The following is a 22,565-nucleotide window of genomic DNA, read 5'->3' on the forward strand; positions in this document are numbered from 1 at the left end:
ATAACTTTTCAATTGTGTTAATTTGATCCCTAACTTTTCAATACCGTGTCAATTTAGTCATTACCATTATTTTTTGGATGAAAATTGATGACGCATTTAATGGTAAAAATAAAAAATTAGCTTTCGTTAATGTAACAATACACTAAAATTTTATTTTAGTCATTTGACATGTCATCAATTTTCATCCAAGATATAATAACAGTGACTAAATTAACATGACACTAAAAGATTAGAAACTAAATTGACACAATTAAAAGGTTAGGGATCAAATTAAAATATATGGTAAATGATAGAGACCAAATATATAATTTACCCTATCTTTAATTATCCCCGTTAATTAGGGATCCTATATATGTTTCGAGTGCTGAATTAAATATTTTATGATTAAGGATTTTATTTTTCTTTGCATGTATATTACATTTCTACTATGTATAATAATATAAAACAGTATTATAAAGTACTTTATAACCCAACGTGCCTAGTAAACTTCCATAAACATGAGTTGACGTTGAGATTCGCAAAAAGATTCAATATTTTTAACTTATTATTAATCAACTATTATTTTTTATAAGGATGGAGAAAAGAGAACTTTTTTTTTTCTTTTAATTTTAAGATAATTGTTAGGGATAACTATGTGTTCTTCTTAATTATATAATTGTCTAATCAATTCAAGTAGTTGGTGTATATGAGTGTATTGCATGTTCATATTTCTTATTTTGATCTCAAAATTGTATTACACGTTCTATATATTCTTAACATACATGCTAATTTTTATACCAATCAGATGTTATTTATTACTCGATTCATAAAATCATCTTTTATGAATTATTTTAAGCTACAAAAACTTAATTTTAAATAATTAATTGATGATATGACTATTGATCTTTGATCACCTTGAAATTTTGCAAGTATAGAAAATATACGAAGATAATATAATTTAATGGTAGAGTTGTCAAAATTCACTTCTAATTAAAAAATATTGAGTAATATAACATTGCTTAGAGTTATACTAGGTGTGACTTGAACCTAACTCTATATAAACATTACATATTTAATAAATTTTCAAAACGTTTTTGAGAGTAGCTCTACAACCATATGTTTTGGATGTCGCTTCTCATTAACTTAACTAGTAAAATTTTTATCCTTAAATAATTAAACTAGGATCAAATTCTGCCTGAGCCAAAAAGAATTCATTCTACCTTAATCTGATTGATAATTGTTGGAGACGTTTTTGTGACAATGGCCAAAAATGCTAGAATGACCCAAATCTCCCTTTGCGTTCTTTAGAAGTGATTATTTGTGGAAAATCAAGCCCAAAATTCCAAGTGTATAATGAACAAAGGCTAATGGTACTTTAACAAGAGAGAAATCAAAATGCCAATAACAAAAATGCTGAAAAATACATAGAAACACAACAGGTTCGAAACTTCAACCCATAGTCAGCGAGAAGAGAAAATTGAGAGAGGTTGTGAGAAAGAGAGGAAAGGTTCCCCTATACCCATATTTCCACTTGCAAACTTCGGAATTGTGGGAATGTTGGCTAGCTGAATGAGTTTTTGCTCTAAAGTTTCAGTTATGTGGGTAAAACATGGTTGATTCATTTCTAAGTTGAAGAGAGTTTTATATAGAGTTTGGGATGCTGCTAATGATTAGTTTTTTGGTAGTAGAAGAGGCTTTTATCCCCCATGACACTAATTTGGTGTCTTGGCTTGAGTTGCTTTTGTTTAAGGAAGAGTTTGACATGCTTTTAACATGATTTGAGAAATAAAGGGGGTTTCCTCTAATTGGCTGCCTTTAGTAAGCCATTTTAGATTATTGGAATACTCAAGTGGCGGCTAGCAGCTGGAGTTGGCCAATGAGAGCCAACTATGTTTTAAAGGCAAAAATGGTTTAGGACAGAAACTTTGGACTACAAACAACTAGAGCATAAAAGCTCTTTTGGGGTGGAAATTTTAGGTACAAGACCTTCTCAATGAGTTTGAGGTGTGACCTGCATCCCTAGCCCGCTTGGGTTGGGCTCATGCAAAAGGTCTAAAAGGAACCAACCCATTCCCTACAAACCATATTTCCTCAATTTTCCCAATAAGTAGCATGGGCTTGGGCCATACTTAAAAGAATAAAATAAAATATAATACATAAATTGAGCCCAAGAGAAACTCGGGCTTATAGAAAATGTGTCGCGAAAATGGATATCAATAATAGTATAAAGTATAGATTATAGAGTAGATGCCATAAATTCAAATTCATCTTATTTATCCCTATATGTGTGTGTGTGTTTCAAACTTCTCCTTAAATCAGTTAAGTTAATTTAATATATAATGCTCTCCTATATGTACATAATGTCATTGGGTTTGAATGTCTTTTATTTAACCTTGCAATTCAATCAGTGATCCACTAGTTGAACCAGAGACTAAGGGACTTGGCTCCTAAACCGGTTAACGTCCAATTCAAGTTTGATAACTATGCTTGAGAGTGACCCTAACTCCCTAAAATGTTGGCTATGAGATTAGTTATTCATCATAATCCTGTGATTCAAAAATAAAATAAATTAAGGATGGATAATCTTCTATGAAGATTTTTGTTTTTAATAATTCAATTGTTGGGATATGGGAGAATTTGAATTCTAAATACCTTTATTATAAATATCATAAGATGCTAATTGAGCTATAAAACGCCTAGCTTTTGTGAAAAAGTTAAATTGAAGGGATTTATACTGATAAGAGAATAAAATAGGATTGATAGAAGTGATATTGTTATTGAGATTGAACCATCAACGATGTGGGCCTTGTTTTCTAGAGCATGAACAACAGAAAGTTATAACGACTAAACCATTTTTTTTTTTTTTTTTTTTTTTTTTTTTTTTGGAGCAAAGACGATATACAACTAAACCATTTTTAAAAGCCTAGACATGCGAACATTTCGTTTTGGGCTCGAATAAGCCCGTTCTATAGAGATACCTTCTCGTATCAAACATTTAAACCCACTGACTAGATATAGATTCCAAACACGAGAAAGTATATACTTTTTTGATGGGCACGTGAATTTTTTTTTTTTTTTTTTTTTTTAATTGGAGCACGTGAAACTATTTGTTTCTAATTAAAAATAGTTGTGAAAGATAAATTAATTTTTTTATTGTGTTATATATTTTTTTGTTGAATAATAAAGAGTGGGTCTTTGGTGAGGTCTCATTTACCCCATGTCACGTGATAGTAATGGGTAATACCACATGTACCATATAGGCCTTACTAGGACTATCGCTCAAACCGCTCTTTTCTGAGTGTTAAGACAAAGATATCTATCATCAAATCACACCACATGTGGTTTTTTATTATGTTATATGGATGCACTAGGCTCCACTTGTCATATATTATTATTGGCTAAATTGTTTTAATACCCCCCTTAAACTTTTTATTTTGTTACACTTAGACATTTTAAACTTTTGTTCATTAATTTAATTTTAATATAATTAATTTGATACAATACTATTAGGCCTGTTCAAGGATTCACCGACACCAACAAAACTGCCCAAAACCGTGTCGATTCGACCGTTGAAAGCTCCACCGAAGGTTCTTGACGCAGTGATCGGTAAGCTTTTTCCGTTACCGAAGTCGGTTGGTGCGATGCTCAGCAGCAAGATCTGCAAACCAAAGAGAAACCGAATCGAACCGATATATATATATATATATATATATATTTAACTTATACATATATAATATATAATCATTCATCAGTTTTAAAATAAAAGAAATTGAGAGGGAGGGAGAGAGAGAGAGAGAGTACCAGTTTGGCGTGAAACTGAGAGAAACAAAGGAAGAAGAAGGAAAAATAGGGTTTAGGTTAAGTTAGTTAGAAACGACACCATTGCATTAAATTTTTTTTTTTTTCAAATTTGATTCAAAACGGCACCATTTTGGAAACATTTTAAAATTTTACTATCAGCTTCAAAATAGCGTCGTTTTAGTGTCAGAATAAAAAAATAAAAAAATAAAATAAAAAGAAAAAAGGAACCCCAAGAATGACGTCGTTTTATTTAGAGGTTAGGTTAAATTTGAAAAATCTTTAGTTAGACAATTAGACCTCTCCTCACTCTCTCATCTGCCTCTTCTCTCTCTCTCTCTCTCTCTCTCTCTCTCTCTCTCTCTATCTCTCTCTCAACATCTCCGCCTCTCTCTCTCTCTATCTCCCACCTACCTCTGCCACTCGCCACCACTCACCAACAACATCTTCTACAGCTTGATGGCAATGTTCTCCAAGCTTTCCTCTCTCTTCTCTCCTCTGTCATGGCTGTTATATAGAAATTTCTAGAGTATGTTTTGATGCTCAATAACAAATATGTGAATTTGTATAATGCTCAATACCTAGGCTACCTCTCCTTGGCTCCTTACTATGCTTCTATAAATATTGGGAATTTGTTTGAAAATTTTGTGTGGAAATTAGATATATATATATATATATATATATTGAGAGAGAGAGAGAGAGAACATGTTTGTTTGTTTTTTTTTTTCTATTTTTTTTTTTTTAAATTTATATGTTTGTTTTTTTTTTTTGCACTGAACTAACTGCACCGCACCGCTAGGGTGAACCAAAACTGGAGTAGACCGATTCCTACCCCTTTACATGTGAGGTGCGGTTAGGCATGAAGGAAACCGCACCCTATAGGTGCGGTGCAAAAATTCCCCCTATAACCGGCCGCATCGCATCGTGTATAGCCCTAATTACCATGGCTTTGACCGACATGCCATATAATTTCTAATGGAAAGAACATGTGGGTCTTACTTAACCCACAAAGAAATAAAACTAGAGATGGCAATAAAAGTCCAACCCGCAGATATCCGATCCGGCCTGATCTTAATGGGTCGGATTTTACCCAACTCGATAAATAATAGGATTGGGTATGGGTCTTTAAAAAATCATTTAAAATTAAATAAAAATTCTAGGGGCGATAGTTGTGGTGACTTTTCTATTAAAAAAAAGCCTTTGGTTTTACAAAATTTAGGTATATTATTGAGGTCATGATGTGATGATGTCACAAGCACAATTTCTCTAACCTCCCAAGAACTTAAGTAAGCACAAGTTGTGAGTATATTTACAGTATCCACCTCTAGTACCTATGCTGGAACTTCCTAATAATATATTTATTTGAATTTAATTTTATCCCACACCTTGAGAAATGACTTCGGCACCTCACATTCTTCGATAATTCAATAGTTACAACAGTGAAGAGGACATGGGTGGAAATTTGGACTGGAAATGTTAGGAAATGTCAACTAGTTGAGCTATAATATTCTTAGCTCAAATCTCACCTTTATTATTGTTCATTTCCATTTTATTACACACTTGACCATGCAAATGACATGAAAATGCGAACATATTAATTAATGAAGAACTAATATATTTGTTTGGAAAATGATTTTATTCAAATTTTAAATACTTTGTAGTTGAAGGATTAATAAACACATAATCTATTTATACTTGCTTACTTTTTATTTGCCTTATAAAATTTCAAAAAATACAGTTAAAAGATGTTTAAATTTCTTTAGATATTATGTTTAATTTCTTTTTTCATTTTCACAAATTAAACCATTTATTTGTGTTTCAATTAATTATTAAATTAATACTAAAATATAATATTGTTTCCATTCCTGAAATTCACATGAATTTTGTTTTGACTCTAAATTGTAAAAAGTTTATTTGTTTAAAATTTCTTTTAAAGATTAATTTTTTTTCAATAGTTTAAAAAAATAAATATTTTTTAATACTTTAGGGATAAAAGAAAAATATATTCTTAAAATTTAAAGATAGAAAGTGTAATATTTTTAATAGTTTAGGGACAAAAAAAAAAAAAAAAATTAATTAAGGATGAGAAAAACCGAAGTGTATGCAAACTTTAACGACAACAACAATATTTAGTCTTAAATTAATTATGAAATTATCATGGTTTAACCTTGATGTTAACCTTAAAATTTTGATTTTTTTTTCTTTTACTATTTTTTAAAATGATTTTGTGTTTTAATTATGTACAAGATTTTTATTTTCAAATTAGTTTATAGAGAGAAACCCTTCAAACTCCTCTTATATTATTTTATTGAATGTAAAATTTGAAAATATAACTGTGGGGGCCTGTCAATCAACAGGCCCATTAAGGTCAGGATCGTTGGGCCTGTGGCCCATCCGAGGATGCATATCCGTCCAAGGAGGCCAAATCAGGTCACAAGGCAATTACCGAAGGGGGGTGGTGGTCAATATCACAAAGGTAGAGTTCTGTATTCGTCCGAGGACGCCATACTCCTTGGCAGTATACGTCCGAGGACGATCAGGACGTGGTCTTGTTGCAACCGAATCTCAGAATTATGTCACCACTGAAGATAGGATAACAGACTAAGGGTAAAAGAGAAAAGACGAAACAAATATCTATAACTACAGCTACCTCCGCATTAATTACCTCTCAACCAACTCTCTGGCTGCATTAATGTGGAGGTGATACCTGAACAGTAAGGAGGCAGCCTTACAGCTACCCATAGGAAGTTCCAGGAGGTGCTAGATAGGACAAAAAGAAATCCTCCGAATCCAACCTACACGTGTGTGGTGAAGATGGAACACAAATGATGGTATATAAATTGAAAGAAGAACATGCAAAAGGGGATCAAAACAATAAAAGAAAGAAAGAAAACATAGACTAAAGAAGAAGAACGTAAAGAGAAAAAGAATTGTATCGATTACCAAAACAAAACGATCGTTGAGCCAGCTCTGGGCCTTCGAGACACATGAGGGTGAATCTTTTCATTACGAAAAAGTTAACCTAGTTCTTAACTCCCACGCTCTACAAATTATATTGTTTGGGCCTATTTACGTGCGAACCTAGTATCGTTTTGGGTCGTTACAAATTGTGTCCTTACAATAACCATTAGATTATATGTTTATTAAATTTTTAACACGCATATCAAATTTCATTCAAATCAAGTGTTATTTACTATTTGATCAAGAAGCTTATTTTTTATGTCTCATTTTTTTACCAAAAACACTTGAAATTTAAATATATCATTGATGACACAACTATTAATGTTTGATCTTCTTAAAAATTTTGCAAGAAGATCTTCTTGCTATGAGGATGATGATGTGAAAGACTCACCGGGTAGAGTTTTGCTTCTTCGTCAGTAACTTCTGTCATCCTCAAAGTTAGAACTTTGGCTTGGGGTGGGAGTCCTTTCTTCCCTTATATGAGCCTTGTGATGGAGGCGTTGGCGTAATCGGTCTACTTTCCTCTTGAGGTTATATACCTCCTCGTCATACGAGTTATGATTGGCCTGAAGCTGACCAGTTCATTCAGAATGCACAGATAGGACTTTTTCGCTATGGGTGTGGACCATATCACGATCTCTCATTCGTTCAAGACTTACGAACTGGTCCCTGCATTGGGACCCACAGATTCCAACAAACCACTTCTTCTGGGATTGGCCATACTAAGAAGAATATTCCCACAAACAGTGCCAATTGTGGCGGGCAAAAATAAGACAAGTAAAAAATGTGTCAAAACTTGCTACTTTTGCTCACATAATTAATTTGAAAAGATGGGATGCTTAATCAACCTTTAATACCCTTAATTAGATGGAAAAAATTAATTGGATTTGATAGAATTAACTTTAACTGTAATTATGCTAGTATAGATGAGAAATAGCTTTAAAGGGCCTGTATTGAGCTCCTCGGGTTTAGTCCGAGGTAGTGATTACAATTGATTTAAAGTTACCAAAAACGAATCCACATCCTCTAGGGGTTTCTTTGCCTTATATAATCAACTAAGGTGTATCTTAGCCCTATACCTGGAGGGTCAAGGTTCAATTCCCTAGATACTTATCTCATCAGGGCCTTACTAGAAGGCTTCTACATTAGGCTATGAGCTGTGCTGACATTATTTAAGGGTCATTTTCTCATTAATGCGGCCAACTAAGTGGATGTAAAGTATTGAATGTGGAGGTGATGGATGCTTTATCTGTCTTCTACCCTTCCTAGCTTGATGACAAATCTTCCTTCTCATTCTCGGTTTGTGCCCGACGGCCTTTAACATTGGTTCTCGGCCCCTCGAGAACCTGTTGGTATCCTCGGGGTCCTCGTGCATTATAGTCTCCCTATACTTGTAGAAAGTTGCTTATGTTTTCCCAAGGATTAACTATCAATGCTTTCCATGGTCCGTACTCCTGACATTATCCTTGGCCTATTTGTCCATATTCTCGGATTCTCGTCCTCCCACAATTTTTTATTTTAATTATGTACAAGATTTTTTTTTTTTCAAAGTAGTTTAGAGAGAAACCCTTCATTCAAACTCCTCTTATATTATTTTATTAAATGTAAAATTTGAAAATATAATTGTTAGATTGTATGTTTATTATATTTTTAACATGTATATCAAATTTCATTCAAATCGGGTTTTATTTACTATCGATCAATAAGTTTATTTTTTATGTATCATTTTTTACCAAAAAAACTTGATATTTAAATACATCATTGATGACATAACTATTAATGTTTGATCTTCTTGAAATTTTGCAATTATGGAGGCTAGGATATAATAAGAACACGCAATCCTATAGTTAGATTTTCAAAATTCACAAATAAGGATTTTTCTCCAAACTAATTTGAAAAAAAAAAAAAAAAAAACCATTTTTGTTAAAACATGTAGTTGCATATACTTATACTAGACTCATTATCCACACTATGCGTGTGAAATAGTGCTCTTTTTAATTTTTTTTGTTTTTTCGATTTTGTTTTATAATGTTTAAGAGTGATATATAAATAACCATTTGTATTTTTTTAAAAGAAAAATGTAAGGTAACGTAAAATAATATTTAAAAATGAGATAGAGATAGTGTCCTAAGTTACAGGTTTAATGAAGAAGGAAAAAGCCTAAAAGTTAGGAACAGTAAATTACTCTTTTAACAAGTTTGTGTTTTTTAATTTAAAATTATTAAACTAAAAGATAAGATATTTTAAAGAGTTTAAGAATTTGTATGAGGATATTTTAGAATGCAAAATGTTGAAATCCAAACAAAGAATCATGTTATTAACTGTATACACCAGCAGTAAAAGCATATTTGCATAAACAAGTGTGCAAACATGCATGCATACCATGGGCGATTTTTGGTTTGCATCCCTTTTCATGATCTCTCTTTTACTTATTAATGTATTTATTTTAATCTCGGCTCTTGGCCTTCTTAAACGTGTTTTCCCTTTTGTGGCAAAGCAACTCCGTGCAATGGTGAAGTGCCAAAGTACCCGTCAATCTTGTGCTTCAATATTGCATCAGGAAGACAAGAATTCAAGAATAACAATATTCAGGTAAATTATATTATGAAACCCAATTTAATTAAGGAGAAATTATTCGGTCCTCATCTAGGACCACTTCACTAATGTCTAGTAGTCCACCACTCTAAGTAGTGTAATGCCATGTTTCCAATTTAATGAGTCATTATCCTAATCACATTCTTCAAAATTGAAAACAAGAACCTTGTCAGTTTCCCATCTCCGGTGCCGACTGTATTTCTATGGAAAAATAATTCACAATTGAGATGTTTGTTCACACCATCTTATTAACAAGCAGATTCAATCTTGTTAAGATTCACCATCACCATTGAGCTCGCTATCTTATTGGTGCCGCGCCGGAGTGGGGTAGAGGGTTGTCGTTTGTGCTGCCAACGTTGGAATTGAGATGTTTTTGGTTTTATTTCATTTATATATGTATAAATTTATTTATTTATTTGAAACGGTGTGATTAGGATAACGATTGATTTAAATTGAACACATGACTTTATGTTCCTAGAGTAGAGAACCACTAAACAGTGTTGATGTGATCCTATATAAAGATTAAATAGTTTCTCCAATTTAAGAGCGTGTTTTATAATTTTAAATATTTAAACCTGACTTTAAAAAAATCAGTTCAAACTCTAAACTCATTTATGGACAATAACAGCATACTTAAATAAAATGATGTCTTGTGGCTTTTAAGCCATGTTCCTACTAGAAAAATGATATATCAAGTGAACAAAGCGATAAGGCCCAATTCCGATCTTCTTATATGTATAATTATTTCACTTCAAGTCATATGACTTTGTTTTAACCGTTTCCATCAATGAGTTCATGCCAAAAATGGGTTTATGGTTTTGAGTTGTAATATATTTAAAGCATAGAGTTCAATTTAAAACCATTTCAAAATATAGGGTTTAAGATTTATATATATACCCTAACAATTATCATAAATCAAACATAAATTCCTTCCTCTAACTGTTAGAACTTCTTTAATTTTTTGATTCTTTCAGGCTCGAATTTGATTCCAATGAAAACTTCCTGGTCTGGTCAAAAATATTTGTGCATTACAGCTCAAAAGCATATAGATTTCTTGTGTCCTTTTGCTTTTACAGTTCATTAAGGAAGAAGGCAAAATAGATTCCTCTTATTTTCTTAGAAAGAAATTGTCGCCAGCTTCGTTCTAGGCTCCAATCCATACAATGATACAATACAAATGTACAATATACCTGACCTGCAACGTGTAAAGAATCGCAAACAGTATCTGAGATGCTGCAATTCATGTTGCATGTATCCATTGCATCCCCGGTTTAAAAATCTAGCCCTTTCGGAATTATTAAAAAAAAAAAAAAAAAAAAATTTGAGCCCTTTTGGAACTTGGAAATACTGAATAGACTGGGTTTTTTAATAGGACTTTTTAAATAGGTGGGAGTGAGTCAATAAGACAATAAGGGTGAATATTTCTTGTTATTTTTTATTATCACTTTCATAAATTGTTATTGAACCATCATTTTGTGCGGGATGAATTGACATAAAATGCTCAAGATACTAATTTCGTATCGCACCAATCGTACTATTTTTTCTTTTGATGAATCAGAAATATTAATGATTAAAAAAATATAGAAGAAATATAAAATAAAATCCAAAGTCAAATGACTCAGTACAATCTTCTCAAAAAAAAGAAAAAAAAAAAGAAGCAGCGTGAGTAGACTCAAAACTGAGCAAATGAACCAAAACAGAACTTCTAAAATATTCGCAACCTCAAGCAAACATTGCCACCAAACAATTGGATTATTATATCTTTGAAAGAGCATGTAATGTGCAGTATAACATGTCTTATCCTATTTTCCATTAAAACTTCTAATGACTTTTGAGTAAAAAACAATTGGATTCTTATATTGCTTGAAAGAGTATGTGTGTAATATAACGTGTTTCATCCTATCCTCCATTGAAACTTCTCATGATTTTTGAGTGAAATTTGTATGGTAAAACTACATGATCCAATCTAAAACATTGAATAATTATCGCTAAGTTGCCAAATAGAATTATGAAATAATAACCTCTAAAGATTCCTCTTCCAAAATGACACAACACAATTTTCCAATGGAATGGTGACATTGACTCGTCTATGTGAAATTTGTTCATGCGTAAAGAATACACCAAAAGTCGTACACCCACCATATGACTTGGTAAAAGGTTGTGGTCCAAGCAGGTCCAAGATAAGCAAAGCAATGAAGTGGCTGTTGGGAAATGACAATTTTCTTGCCCCCATCAACTTGTAACAAAATCTCATAAAAAGAAAACCAAATTGCACATGTATCATGTATGATTTTACTGAATTACGAGTCATTTTGCTTTCCTGTATATCTAGCATTGTCGTAATGACCACAAATTCCACCAAATCAAACCTTATTATATTCAAAAGTCAAATTTTCCATAATAAGTATACTTGCCATGCCTGCCCAAATCTGAATTGAAGCAGACAAAGAGCTCCACAAATCTAAGAAGCTTGATTACAATGTAGACTGTGCTTCGTATAAAGATTAAAATCCAAAAAATATAAGACCCAATAAATAAAGAACAAAGTATGTATTCACCATTCAGCACCCCTTAAGTTACATACATTTGGGTCCTACATGCATATATATATATACAGAGAGAGAGAGAGAGAGAACTAGAAGTACACCCATAATATATATACATATGTATGTATATATATCCACATCCTTAACATAATTATTTTCATTCTCTTATGGCCAAAAAAAAAAAAAAAAAAACTAATTATTATGGAACATCTCTGAACAACAACACATGGAAGATGCAATAGAGACAGAGAGCTTTTATTAAAAAATTAAGACCTTGTTCATATCTTTGTCTTAACCTTGTCTTCATGATCAATCCCACTCTCTCATCTCATGGACCCAACACCCCATAGAAAAGCACAAATTTGCTTTTTAAGACCATCATATACATAATACAACATTTCTTCTTCTTCTTCTTCTTTTTTATTTATCGATATTTCCATTGCTAAAATGCACCGCTAATTTGCGCCCATTTTCCAAGCGCATTTTAGCAAACCCAAAATATTCACATTTTTGCCTCATCTATTTTAAATACCTCCAAAATGTCACAGGAAACAAAAAAAAGGAAATATAAAAATAAAATAAAAAAAGAAAAAGAAAAAGAAAAAGGAAATTTCGGAATATATCCGTACAATTATTTTGGCTGGTTTCTACTCCGGAATGGTGAAGAGTACAGGTCGCCAAGGTCTTCTCAGCAATCTATACCGAAACGACGCCGTTATCGGTCTGAAAGGGCCGATTCCGCCACCACGCCTAGCCGCAAAGCCGTTTCCACCTCCTCCTCCTCCACTGCCACCGGCGCTTCCGGTTGCCGGTAAGAACCCGACATCATCTTCTTGACGGTTAAATCTAGAATCGGAAACCCTATCTTCAATTGGCGGAGAGGACACGAACAAGTCCTTTAACTTATGCCGAACCCTAACCTCTTTGCTACCGTTCTTATTGTTGTTCTTGTTATTGTTGTTGTTGTTGTTGTTGTTGTTTCTCGATGTGGGATTGGGATCGGAGTCCATCTCCGACGGGGAGTCGTTTCGGCGAGAGAATCGTCGGTCCGTGCGGTTAAGGAGCATCCGGAGAGTCTTGCGGCGACGGAGATGGATGACAGGACTCGCCGACGGGCTCCTCGTGGGGCTTCCGGCGACTACCGCGCACTGAGTTGCAAGGAGCTTGAATTTCTGCAGGGTAGCCATTTTTATAGACAGAAAAAAATTGTGGGTGTAGTAGAGTGTAGCAGTAGTTGCTTGTGAAGGAGAGAAACTAGAAAGCGAGATCTGAGTAGGGAATATGATTGGCGTTGGATTTGGATTCCATTTTCATTGCGCTTTACTCTTCTTGTTAGGAAGAAAAAAGAAAACAGTGAAGAGTTGAGAGGAATTGAGATATGATTGTGAATTTGTGAGAGAGAGAGAGAGAGAAGTTAAGAGAGAGGGGTGGTGGGGTTTGGATTCTTTGGAAACTAGAAAGTGGAAAGTGATAAAATGGACGGCTTTTTAATTGGGACGGTTATGTGTTACTAGTACGTATTGTATTTTTATTATTTATGTGTCTGTTTGGGTTTTGGTTTTGGGTCGGTCTATTAAGCTACCTATAATATACTGTTTCATCTTCTACCAATTCCTTACACGTGGCTCACTGCTACCATTTCTCTTTCTCTTTTTATTTATGTCAAATTAAGGTTTGGGAATTCAATTCCTATTTATTAGTAGGGCTAGGCCTGGTTTGGTATGGTGATGTTGATTTTTTTTTTTTTTGGGGTTTGACTGTCTGTTTAATTAAAGGGGCAATGAAATTACTAAATTAGACAAGTAAGGTATAACGGTCTCTTTAGGGAAATAATTTTTTTTTTTTTTTTTAAAAGAAAAAATAATACATCCTTGGTTTCATAAGAAACTAATTGTAATGCGGATGGTTAGCAACAAATCAATTTGAAATTAGTGGTGGCAGGTTCATGAAATTTTTTCCAGCTAGTTATTAAGAAATTTAAATTATACCAAATCCAATAAAAATAGAACTTGAATATTTCGACATCTTAAAAAAATAAATGCAAATACATGAAGTTTCACGATTGTCTTCTACAAACAAAGTTTGAAAAGCAAAAAAGCACTGATGAGAAATTAAGTGAGAAAATCCTAAGATAGTAATAAAATGAGAAAGAGTCTGAATTTGAAATGATGATGATACATGTTATGATTGTGAGTCAAGCTGCTAAGGAGCAGAACTCCCAGCGTCATTGAGAGCTCACAATCACAATCTCTCTTTTGGTACTTTTTTTCAAGAAAATAAAATTAGTAATTATTTAATTATTTTTAAGGAATGGTTGAACGAGTTACGAATTTGAATGATTAGGGGTTTTTATTTTTTATTTTTGTTTTTGAATGGCCTTTTGTTGAATTTTTTTTATTTTATTTTATTTGTTGTTGTTTACCTTAATCTTATTGTTTTTTGGGCTTTTTTTGATGTTATTTGAGCTTATTTTTATTTTTATTTGTTTTTGTTTAAGGATTTAAGGATTATGTTTGGGGGCCAAGATTATTTTGGTGAGTAATGCTATAAACACAATAAGATGTCGCAAAAATTCCAATATTAGCATACAAAAAAAAAAATAAAAAAAATTAATTAGAGATTACAAAAAGTCCATGTGTGAGTTGACATACTTTTTGGAATGTTATGTAAAATTGTTGTGACATTTTATTGTGAACCTGGCATTACTCTTATTTTTATTGAACCAAAATTCTTAAGATTATCAAGTTAGGGAGGTCAATATTTTTTTTAGGGTAGATAAAACATGTTACTTTAAATATAATTATGTGTGTGTGTATATATTGTGCTAGTCAGGATGGTCACGTGATCACCCTAACAACTATGACTCCCATTCCTAAGCCATACTTGAGCCTTTAAGGTCTCAATCCCTAAATCCAATTCCCTCAAGGAACTTGAAACCCAAGTGTGTGCCTAATATAAGTTTCTAGTTCGTGGGTTCCAGTTAGTTCAATTGATAAAATCTCGGATGGCTGAATAAGAGATCTATGGTTCAATCCCTTCCTATACCAAAAACTAATTGATATCTTGGTCTGATGATAAATAGTTATTATCAGGAGCAGATGTCATAGATTGAAACTCTTTTAAAAAAAATTCTAATTATACCCCCCCTCCCAAAATGAGGTTTCTTTCCTTTTTTTTTTTTTTTTTTTTTTTTGGTAATACAAAATAAAAGGGTTAAAAAGGAAAGAGTTTCAAATTTTTGTATGAGATTTTATTAATTAAGAGGGCTTACTTAATGCATAAAACTCCTACTTTTTATGGAGTTTAGGAGAGGTATATGGTAGGCAGTTTTACCCTTCCTATCATATATAGTCTCTCCACTCAACTCATTGGTGAAATTTAAGGTAAAGTCAAGAACTTTAATAACTTTAGTAAAAAGAAAAAAAAAAATCAGATTTTAATGTAAATTATAAGAATTAAAAATAACAGTTAATTGCACCATTTCCCCCAATTCTCCCCCAAAAAAAAATGCACTCTTTCCTCATAAACTATAAAACTGAGTAATATTCACCTTTGATTTATTAATAATTTACAAATTTTCCCATATTTTACAATACCTAAGAAAAAATTAAAGAAACATATATATATATATATATAAAATCACATTAAAAGAGAAAAATACCCTGTCCTCTCACTCACATTGCGCATTAGAATGAGGAAGGCCCTATTATTGGGGTGAGGGTAGTCGATGAAGGTGTAGAGCTTTTGATTTGGAAAAGGTCTTGGAGGTTGGCCAAGTTGTGTGTCAGTTAGTTAAGGGTGGTGAAGTCGATGGTTAGTTGAACGGGGATATGACGGTAGGTCTTAATTTGGATCCATGTTTTGGGGAGGGAGTCATGAAGCTCGAACTGTGAGTGTGAGTATCGTAGACAACGCTGGAAATGTTGAGTAAAGGGGAAATGTTGAACAGGGATTTGATGCTGCTATTATCAAGGATGTTGAATATTTATTATTTAAGCAGTACTGGCCACCATCAAGTTGGATTTGTAAAAAAAAAAAAAAAAATCAAATCAAATCAAATCATATCATGAAACCCTGATTAATGAGATTTTGAAGATGGACATGGTTCCGGTTGGGACGCATTTGAATTTATTTATTTTTTAGGGGATTTGATTAACAACATTTGTAAATTAGTTGGATTTTATGGTATAATCGGTTGTGAATTGAGAACAATTGTATTTTTTAGTTTCCCAGAATGATTGCTATCATATTTTAATTTCTTATTATTCACCCTTTATATCAAAAATGATATTGTATTTTGGGCATTTGATCCAAATGATTCTCAACGGGTTCTCTTAAAAAAAAATTTTGACCTTATTTCATCATATGGATAATAAAATTGGCATTTTCGGTGTTTATTAAGGGTTAAATTTTTTTTTTTTTCTGGGAGAGAAAACGGTTTAACATTTCAGTATGAATAATGCATAAATTTCAAACAAAATAACTTTCCAATAAAAAGAGCTGAAAATAATGGAATTCAGTAACAGCGGGGATCAATTTGCAAGTTACCAATCATCCTATATTGTCTTTTATAATTTAAAGGGAAAAATGCAATTAATTAACCCCCAAAAGAAAACCATTACTGTCACAAACAACTATCCTATATACTAATTTTTTTCTAATCTGTAACAGAAATTGAAAGCTCAACATCCAATCTCAATTGTATAAAATAACATAAATTTGTATATACTTTTTTTTTTTTTTAATAATAGTTTTTGGGTGGGATGGGTGGGGTTTAGGTTGCAGGAAAGTCGAAGCTCATAATCGAGGAAACTGTATCTTAACTCTCAAAGGAATTACAGGTTCAAGACTATACTGGGGTTCCCAACTTATATACTGTGGCTGCATTCCCACTATTCATGCATGATAGTAAAACATGTTCAATAGGAATTGCCAAGGATTTTCTATGATGCAATTTCTGGAGGCAAGTAGTAGACTTTGCACATGATTGAAATGGACCAAGCTAAACATAAACTCACTTGCCAGAGCACTGAATGAATGTCCATACTTGCCTGCACAACTTGGGTCAAGCAGTTCTCCTTTAATCTTGCAACTGCTGTTTGGAAGGAAAACGCAAAAACAAGAAAACGATGAATTTTTAGGAGTTAGTCATCAAAATTTTAATCTTCGCATATCACCACCATTTCCAATTCATCAATTATTGGAACTTTAATTATCTTTTTAGCCATAAAAACCAAGTTAATTCAAATCTGAGATTCAAATATAGCATCACAGCATTATAGCATGTGTGTAATTAAATACATCCCAACATGAATTAATAGAATTGTTGACGGCTCCGAATATACGAATTCTTTCTCATTTGTATTCTATTAACACAAAACAAAGACAATCAAAACAGAAGATAATGAAATGCTAACCCACTCATTGACATTCAATCATGAGTGTACATTACTTTACCTTCTACTTTATAGAGTTTTAAGGAAAAAAAATAAAAATAAAATAAGAGAAGGAAATCAAAATAGCTAGGAGGAATGAGGTGTTGTAGGGCTGTTAACCCATTTATCAGTCACAACTGAATCTGAAGAAAGCGGGGGAGGAATATTCTTCAAAAGCCTAACATCATCTGCAGCCTTAATATCCACCACTTCAGCTTTCTGAGCACCCATCTCTTCATTCCCATTCTGGATTCCTCTCAAAATCTCCAGTACTTCATCCATGCTAGGCCTCATATCCCTCTCCTTTTCCAAGCACCGAAAAGCCAATTCTGCCACTGACGTTGTCATCTTCTTCACAGTGTAATCCTTTTCAAAACCAAGAAGCGGATCAACCAACTCATGTAACGCATTATTTTGAGTCTTGTTCACAGCCATATTAACCAAATTTATATCTTGCCGGTGCCTATTCATATCCACAGCTGGTAATGATGATATAAGTTCCATTAATACCACTCCAAAGCTATAAACATCACTTTTTTGAGTGAGTTGGTAGCACTGGAAATACTCAGGATCGACGTACCCAGGTGTCCCTTGTGGAGCAGTTGACACGTGTGTGACATCTGTTGGGAACAGCCGTGACAAACCGAAATCAGCCACTTTCACTTGGAAATTCTCATCAAGAAGAATGTTGTTGGTTTTGACATCACGGTGTATAACATCTGATACATGGAGATATGCCAGTGCCTCGGCTGACTCTATAGCTATGCTCAACCGAACTGGCCAAGTCAGCAAACCAGACTTAGATCGATTTCCATGGAGATGATCAGCAACAGTTCCATTGGAAACATATTCGTAAACAAGGATAAGTTCTTGGCTGCGTTGTGAGGTGCACCCATACAGTGCCACAAGGTTTTGGTGTCTTATCTTAGATAGGATCTCTACTTCATTCATGAACTGCTCAACACGTTTCATATTATTTTCATGTAGGCGCTTCACTGCAACTACACGCCCATCATGGAGCTTGCCTGTAAATGATTAGGAGAACAGTTCAGGAAAAGAGATTTTAAAAATTAAAAATGTAGGTAAAGTTGCATTGGTGTGTGAAACAATACAACTACCATAGTAAACTTTGCCGAAGCCCCCTTTTCCAATTTCTTTAGAAGGGTCAAAGTTGTTAGTGGCTTCTTCCAGTTCCTCATAGCTGAAGACGTGCGCTCCAAAGTAGGTGCTTCCTTTTTGAAGATCCGAATTTGGGTAGGGATGAGATGGGTTGTTTCGAGAGATATTAGTTGAAGAAGCAGGTACACTTTTGCTTGAAAGAGTTGTAGGAAGTTCATTGCTTTTAGATTGTTCAGCACGTCTCTTCCTCCGTTGATTGATGGAATAGAACCAGATACCTAGAAGAATGCCAGCAATAACTGCACCTGTTATGAAAAGGCCTGAAGATGGAAAAATATTATTAAATTCATGTAATTTAATACTTATAGATAGCCTTATGAATTATCATGCAATGAATTAGAGAAAATTCAACACATAATCAATATGTACTTTTATTCACCTATTTAGTACTGATGTGACTTAAATGATTTGATGAATAATAAGTAATGAGATTTAACATGCGGATGGTTTTTTTGAATCACATGCAATGGGTTGGAGTAAAAGTTTGTCCACAAAATATTACCTAATTGGAGGTTATTCATTCCCAATTTACCTACAACAGTCAAAAGATGTAGAAATGTCAGTCAAAATGATCATGAACTGGTATTCTAGGCGAACCATATTCGATCAACATGATCATGTTTGTTAAGACATGCTTTTCTGTAACTCAGATTATATACAAAAAAAGGCAATGGAACAGCTCCAACAAAGAAAAAGGCAATGCGGGGCGGGGATAAGCAAGTGAAAAATAAAGAGGGAGGAAGTTCCAGAGATGCCCAAATAAATTCCTAGCTTGTAGGGGATATGGAATAGTTTTTTAAACCAAAAAATACCAACAACAAAATACTTACCAGAAAATCATATTGAGATAAGAAAATTACAATAATCTAACCACAAAATACTTACAAAAAATCCTCCGGAGATAAAATGATCTGGCTTATGTAAGGTTTAGGAATTAAAATTGGTTTTTGGGTTACCGATCGAAAGGGATTTTGGATTTGGTTTTGGGTCTACGGATAGAGAGAGAGAGGTGTTTGTATCAAATAGCCGTAGACCTCAGTTACTGGATCTAAAGCCGCTTTGGGGTTACATGGAGAAAGAAAGAGAGAGGGCAAAGAAGAAGAAGAAGAAGACAACGCGCTGTGGAAAATAAAAAAAGGAGGGGAAGAGTTTGACAGAGGACTTGGAAATGAAATGAGTGGATGAGAAAAAAGAGAAGGAAAAAAAAAAAGGGAAGGAAAAAAAAAAAGGGAAGTGTTTACGTGTGTCAGCTGTCATGTAAGACAATGTATAGAAATAAAAATTAAATTAAAGTTGCACAATTATTAATATAATATTTTTACATAAATTTCATAATAATATTTAAGCGACAATCATTATAAGTTTTCTTATTTACATTGTAAATGATTTTTTTTTTTTAATTTTAATTTGTCACTTATGAAATTTTGTGTAAAATATTAAGCCTCTAGCTTTAGCTAAATTCCATTATATAAACAATATATATATATATATATATATATATATATTATCCTTTATGATAACAAGGGCGGGCTTTGGTTGACTTTTTTTTTTTTTTTTTTTTTTTTTTTTTTTTTTTTTTTTTGAGGGGTGGCTTTGGTTGACTTGGACTATTTTCTCATTTCTCAGTTGCGCAAAAAGTACGAAATGAAATGAAGGAACTTTTGAAACAATAATGCTATTAGCATGTTCCATGCGACTGTTTTGAGTAAATAGTAAAGGAAAAAATAGTAAGTTTATATGAGAGTCTGTTATATAAAATAATTTTAGTAAAATATGTGTGAAAATATATGGTACTAGAATTATTAGCTTTTGAAATTGAAAGGTTGGTTAGAAAATGACAATACTAAATTATAAATGGTGATTATTAGCAAATCAGTGGATCCCATGAAAGCATATTCATTATCTATAGTTCTTTCTCACAACCTTTGGTAATTACTAGATGTCTAATACTCTTTTTATAATTGATACTTCTTTAGATGTGTGAAGTTCCTCGTTTTACAGACAATATTAATTACATGAAAGAATTATATGAAAGGATTCTTTTGAAGTGATTCCAAAATATTGGTTAGAAGTTTTTAATCCAAAACCTTATGGACATCGTGAGCCAACCACTAAGACAATCAATACGAATGCTAACTTTAATATTAATGGTGGCACATGGTAACGTGGGTTTTTATATCTTTATAGCGTAATTTTGATCGATGAACTTGAAAACGATAAAGAGTGGTTTGATTGATTAGTGTGACACTGTATTGTTCAATAATTGAGGGTATTGTTGTCAACTTGTTTGCACAAGAAATAGTCTATGGGTCTATTTGGATTGAACTTATTATTGCTGAAACTGAAAACACTGTAGCAAAATAATTTTTAAATGTGTGAATAGTATTGTGAGACTCATTTTTAATGAAAATGTTGCTGAAAAGTGAGATTTACGGGTCCCGTAAACAGTACATGGGACACACTGACAGTGCCATAGCAGGGCAATGTGTGGACGTTGAAAGTGGTGTGGGTCCCGTGCACACTGGCAGTTGTGTTCACGTGCTTTTGGTTTAAAAAAAAAAAAAAAAATCAAAAACGCAAACGCAGACACAGGAATAATCTCAATCCAAACCACACCTATGTATGATTTATTTGTTGACTAGGAAGATTAATACGAGTCTTGACTCTTGAGTCGTGTAAAACAATGGATTGTAGAAGAAATTTGAAACCATGGGTGATCTAAAAGCTGATTAAGTAATAGCTAACTTTTTGAGTTTCACCTATCATTTCAGTAATATTTTCAATCATCTTATCAATTTATACTAATCCCACAAAAAATCATCTTTTAACAAGCATCTTAACTATGGTGCTTGTTAACATTGAGAAATGTTGGAGACATACACTTTTGCACAATTTTGTGTAGTGGGCCATGTGGGGACACACTCTAACCAACCACAACTCGCTACGTGGGGAGTTGTGACACAAAGTTGTACAAAAGTGTGTGTCTCTAGCATTTCTTGTTAACATTTTCCCTAAAAAGAAATTTAGTGGGTATGGAAAGAAAGTTCATATTAAGTAAGGTTTTTCTAGGCAACTTTTGTGGCTAAGAGCATCTAAACAAGGCTTAATATAGATTTAATCAAGTTTCATCTAAAAGTCTTACTTTTGTTATTTTAACAAATTTAGAGCATTCAATCCAGCCTCTACACATTTGTAGCCAAACTAACCCCAAAAAAATTAATTTTATCTAGCCAAACTAACCCAAAAAACTTTTTTTTTTCTTCTAGTTTAGCTATTTATTTATTTTTTCATATACATACATTAACCTCAATACTAAATCACTATTTCAATTATTAAGTATTATATCCTTTCTATTCACATTTTTAATTCTAAAATAAAATCCACAAACACAACCCTACACACACCCAACACAACCCATAAAAAAATCCACATTTTTAAGACATAAATATCAAATAGATTTTCTAAACTATATATATATATATATATATATATATATAGATAGATAGATAGATAGATAAAGGGTAACTTCTCTTAGAAATAAGATCATAAATATGAAATAAAAAATTTCATTTTAAATTCAAAAGGAGAACTCCTAAAAATTTAGGATTTTCCCCTCACGTTCATCTTTTTACTCCCTAAAATTTAGCCTTTTTTATTCCCCTTTTCATTCGAATAAAAGTAAAACACCCCCAATTTTTTTAAAAAATAAAATAAAAAAATAATAGAACTCTGAAAATTTAGCCTTCTTTCCCTTTACGTTCACCTCTAAAGTTTATCAATTTTATTTGTTTAGAAAAAAAAAATTCTAAATTATAAAAGATGAAAATTAATAATCTTTACCTCAAAAAATAGAAGAGTCTCTAAACATGCATAATGCATGTGCTTAGAGGCATGTGTGTGTGTGGGGGGCATGTACAGCTCGGTTAATGGGCCGTTTACCAGGCTGTGCTCACAATCTATTTGTTGTTGTTTGGGTTATGGATATCCTACAATGGGAAGTTCCTTGAAACGCAATTCTTCTACCTTGTTGACGATTCCCTAGTGATTCCCAAGTAAGCTCTTTCTCTTTCTT

General features: G+C 32.8%; 2 protein-coding genes across 3 annotated transcripts; both read right to left on the reverse strand.

The window, feature by feature from the left end:
• Positions 1-12,108: 12,108 nt before the first annotated feature.
• On the reverse strand, positions 12,109-13,358 carry LOC115977982 (probable protein phosphatase DDB_G0279461). The gene has a single exon (XM_031100012.1). The coding sequence runs from the start codon at positions 13,064-13,066 to the stop codon at positions 12,527-12,529; it is 540 nt and encodes a 179-aa protein (XP_030955872.1). The 5' UTR covers positions 13,067-13,358; the 3' UTR covers positions 12,109-12,526.
• A 3,809-nt stretch (positions 13,359-17,167) lies between these two features.
• LOC115975758 (LEAF RUST 10 DISEASE-RESISTANCE LOCUS RECEPTOR-LIKE PROTEIN KINASE-like 1.4) lies at positions 17,168-19,645 on the reverse strand. Of its 2 annotated transcripts, none has more exons than XM_031096715.1 (4): positions 19,379-19,645; positions 18,996-19,025; positions 18,433-18,711; positions 17,168-18,339 (listed from the first exon to the last, which is right to left on the reverse strand). In XM_031096715.1, exons 2-4 carry the CDS (start codon positions 19,012-19,014, stop codon positions 17,402-17,404), a joined length of 1,236 nt encoding a protein of 411 aa, XP_030952575.1. In that variant the 5' UTR covers positions 19,015-19,025; positions 19,379-19,645; the 3' UTR covers positions 17,168-17,401. The 2 variants fall into 2 exon arrangements, with proteins under 2 accessions (XP_030952575.1, XP_030952574.1); XM_031096714.1 differs by having other exon boundaries at positions 18,433-18,753.
• Between the last annotated feature and the right edge of the window lie 2,920 nt (positions 19,646-22,565).

The sequence above is a fragment of the Quercus lobata genome, chromosome 2 (assembly GCF_001633185.2).
Source record: "Quercus lobata isolate SW786 chromosome 2, ValleyOak3.0 Primary Assembly, whole genome shotgun sequence".
In the NCBI taxonomy this organism is placed as follows: domain Eukaryota; kingdom Viridiplantae; phylum Streptophyta; class Magnoliopsida; order Fagales; family Fagaceae; genus Quercus; species Quercus lobata.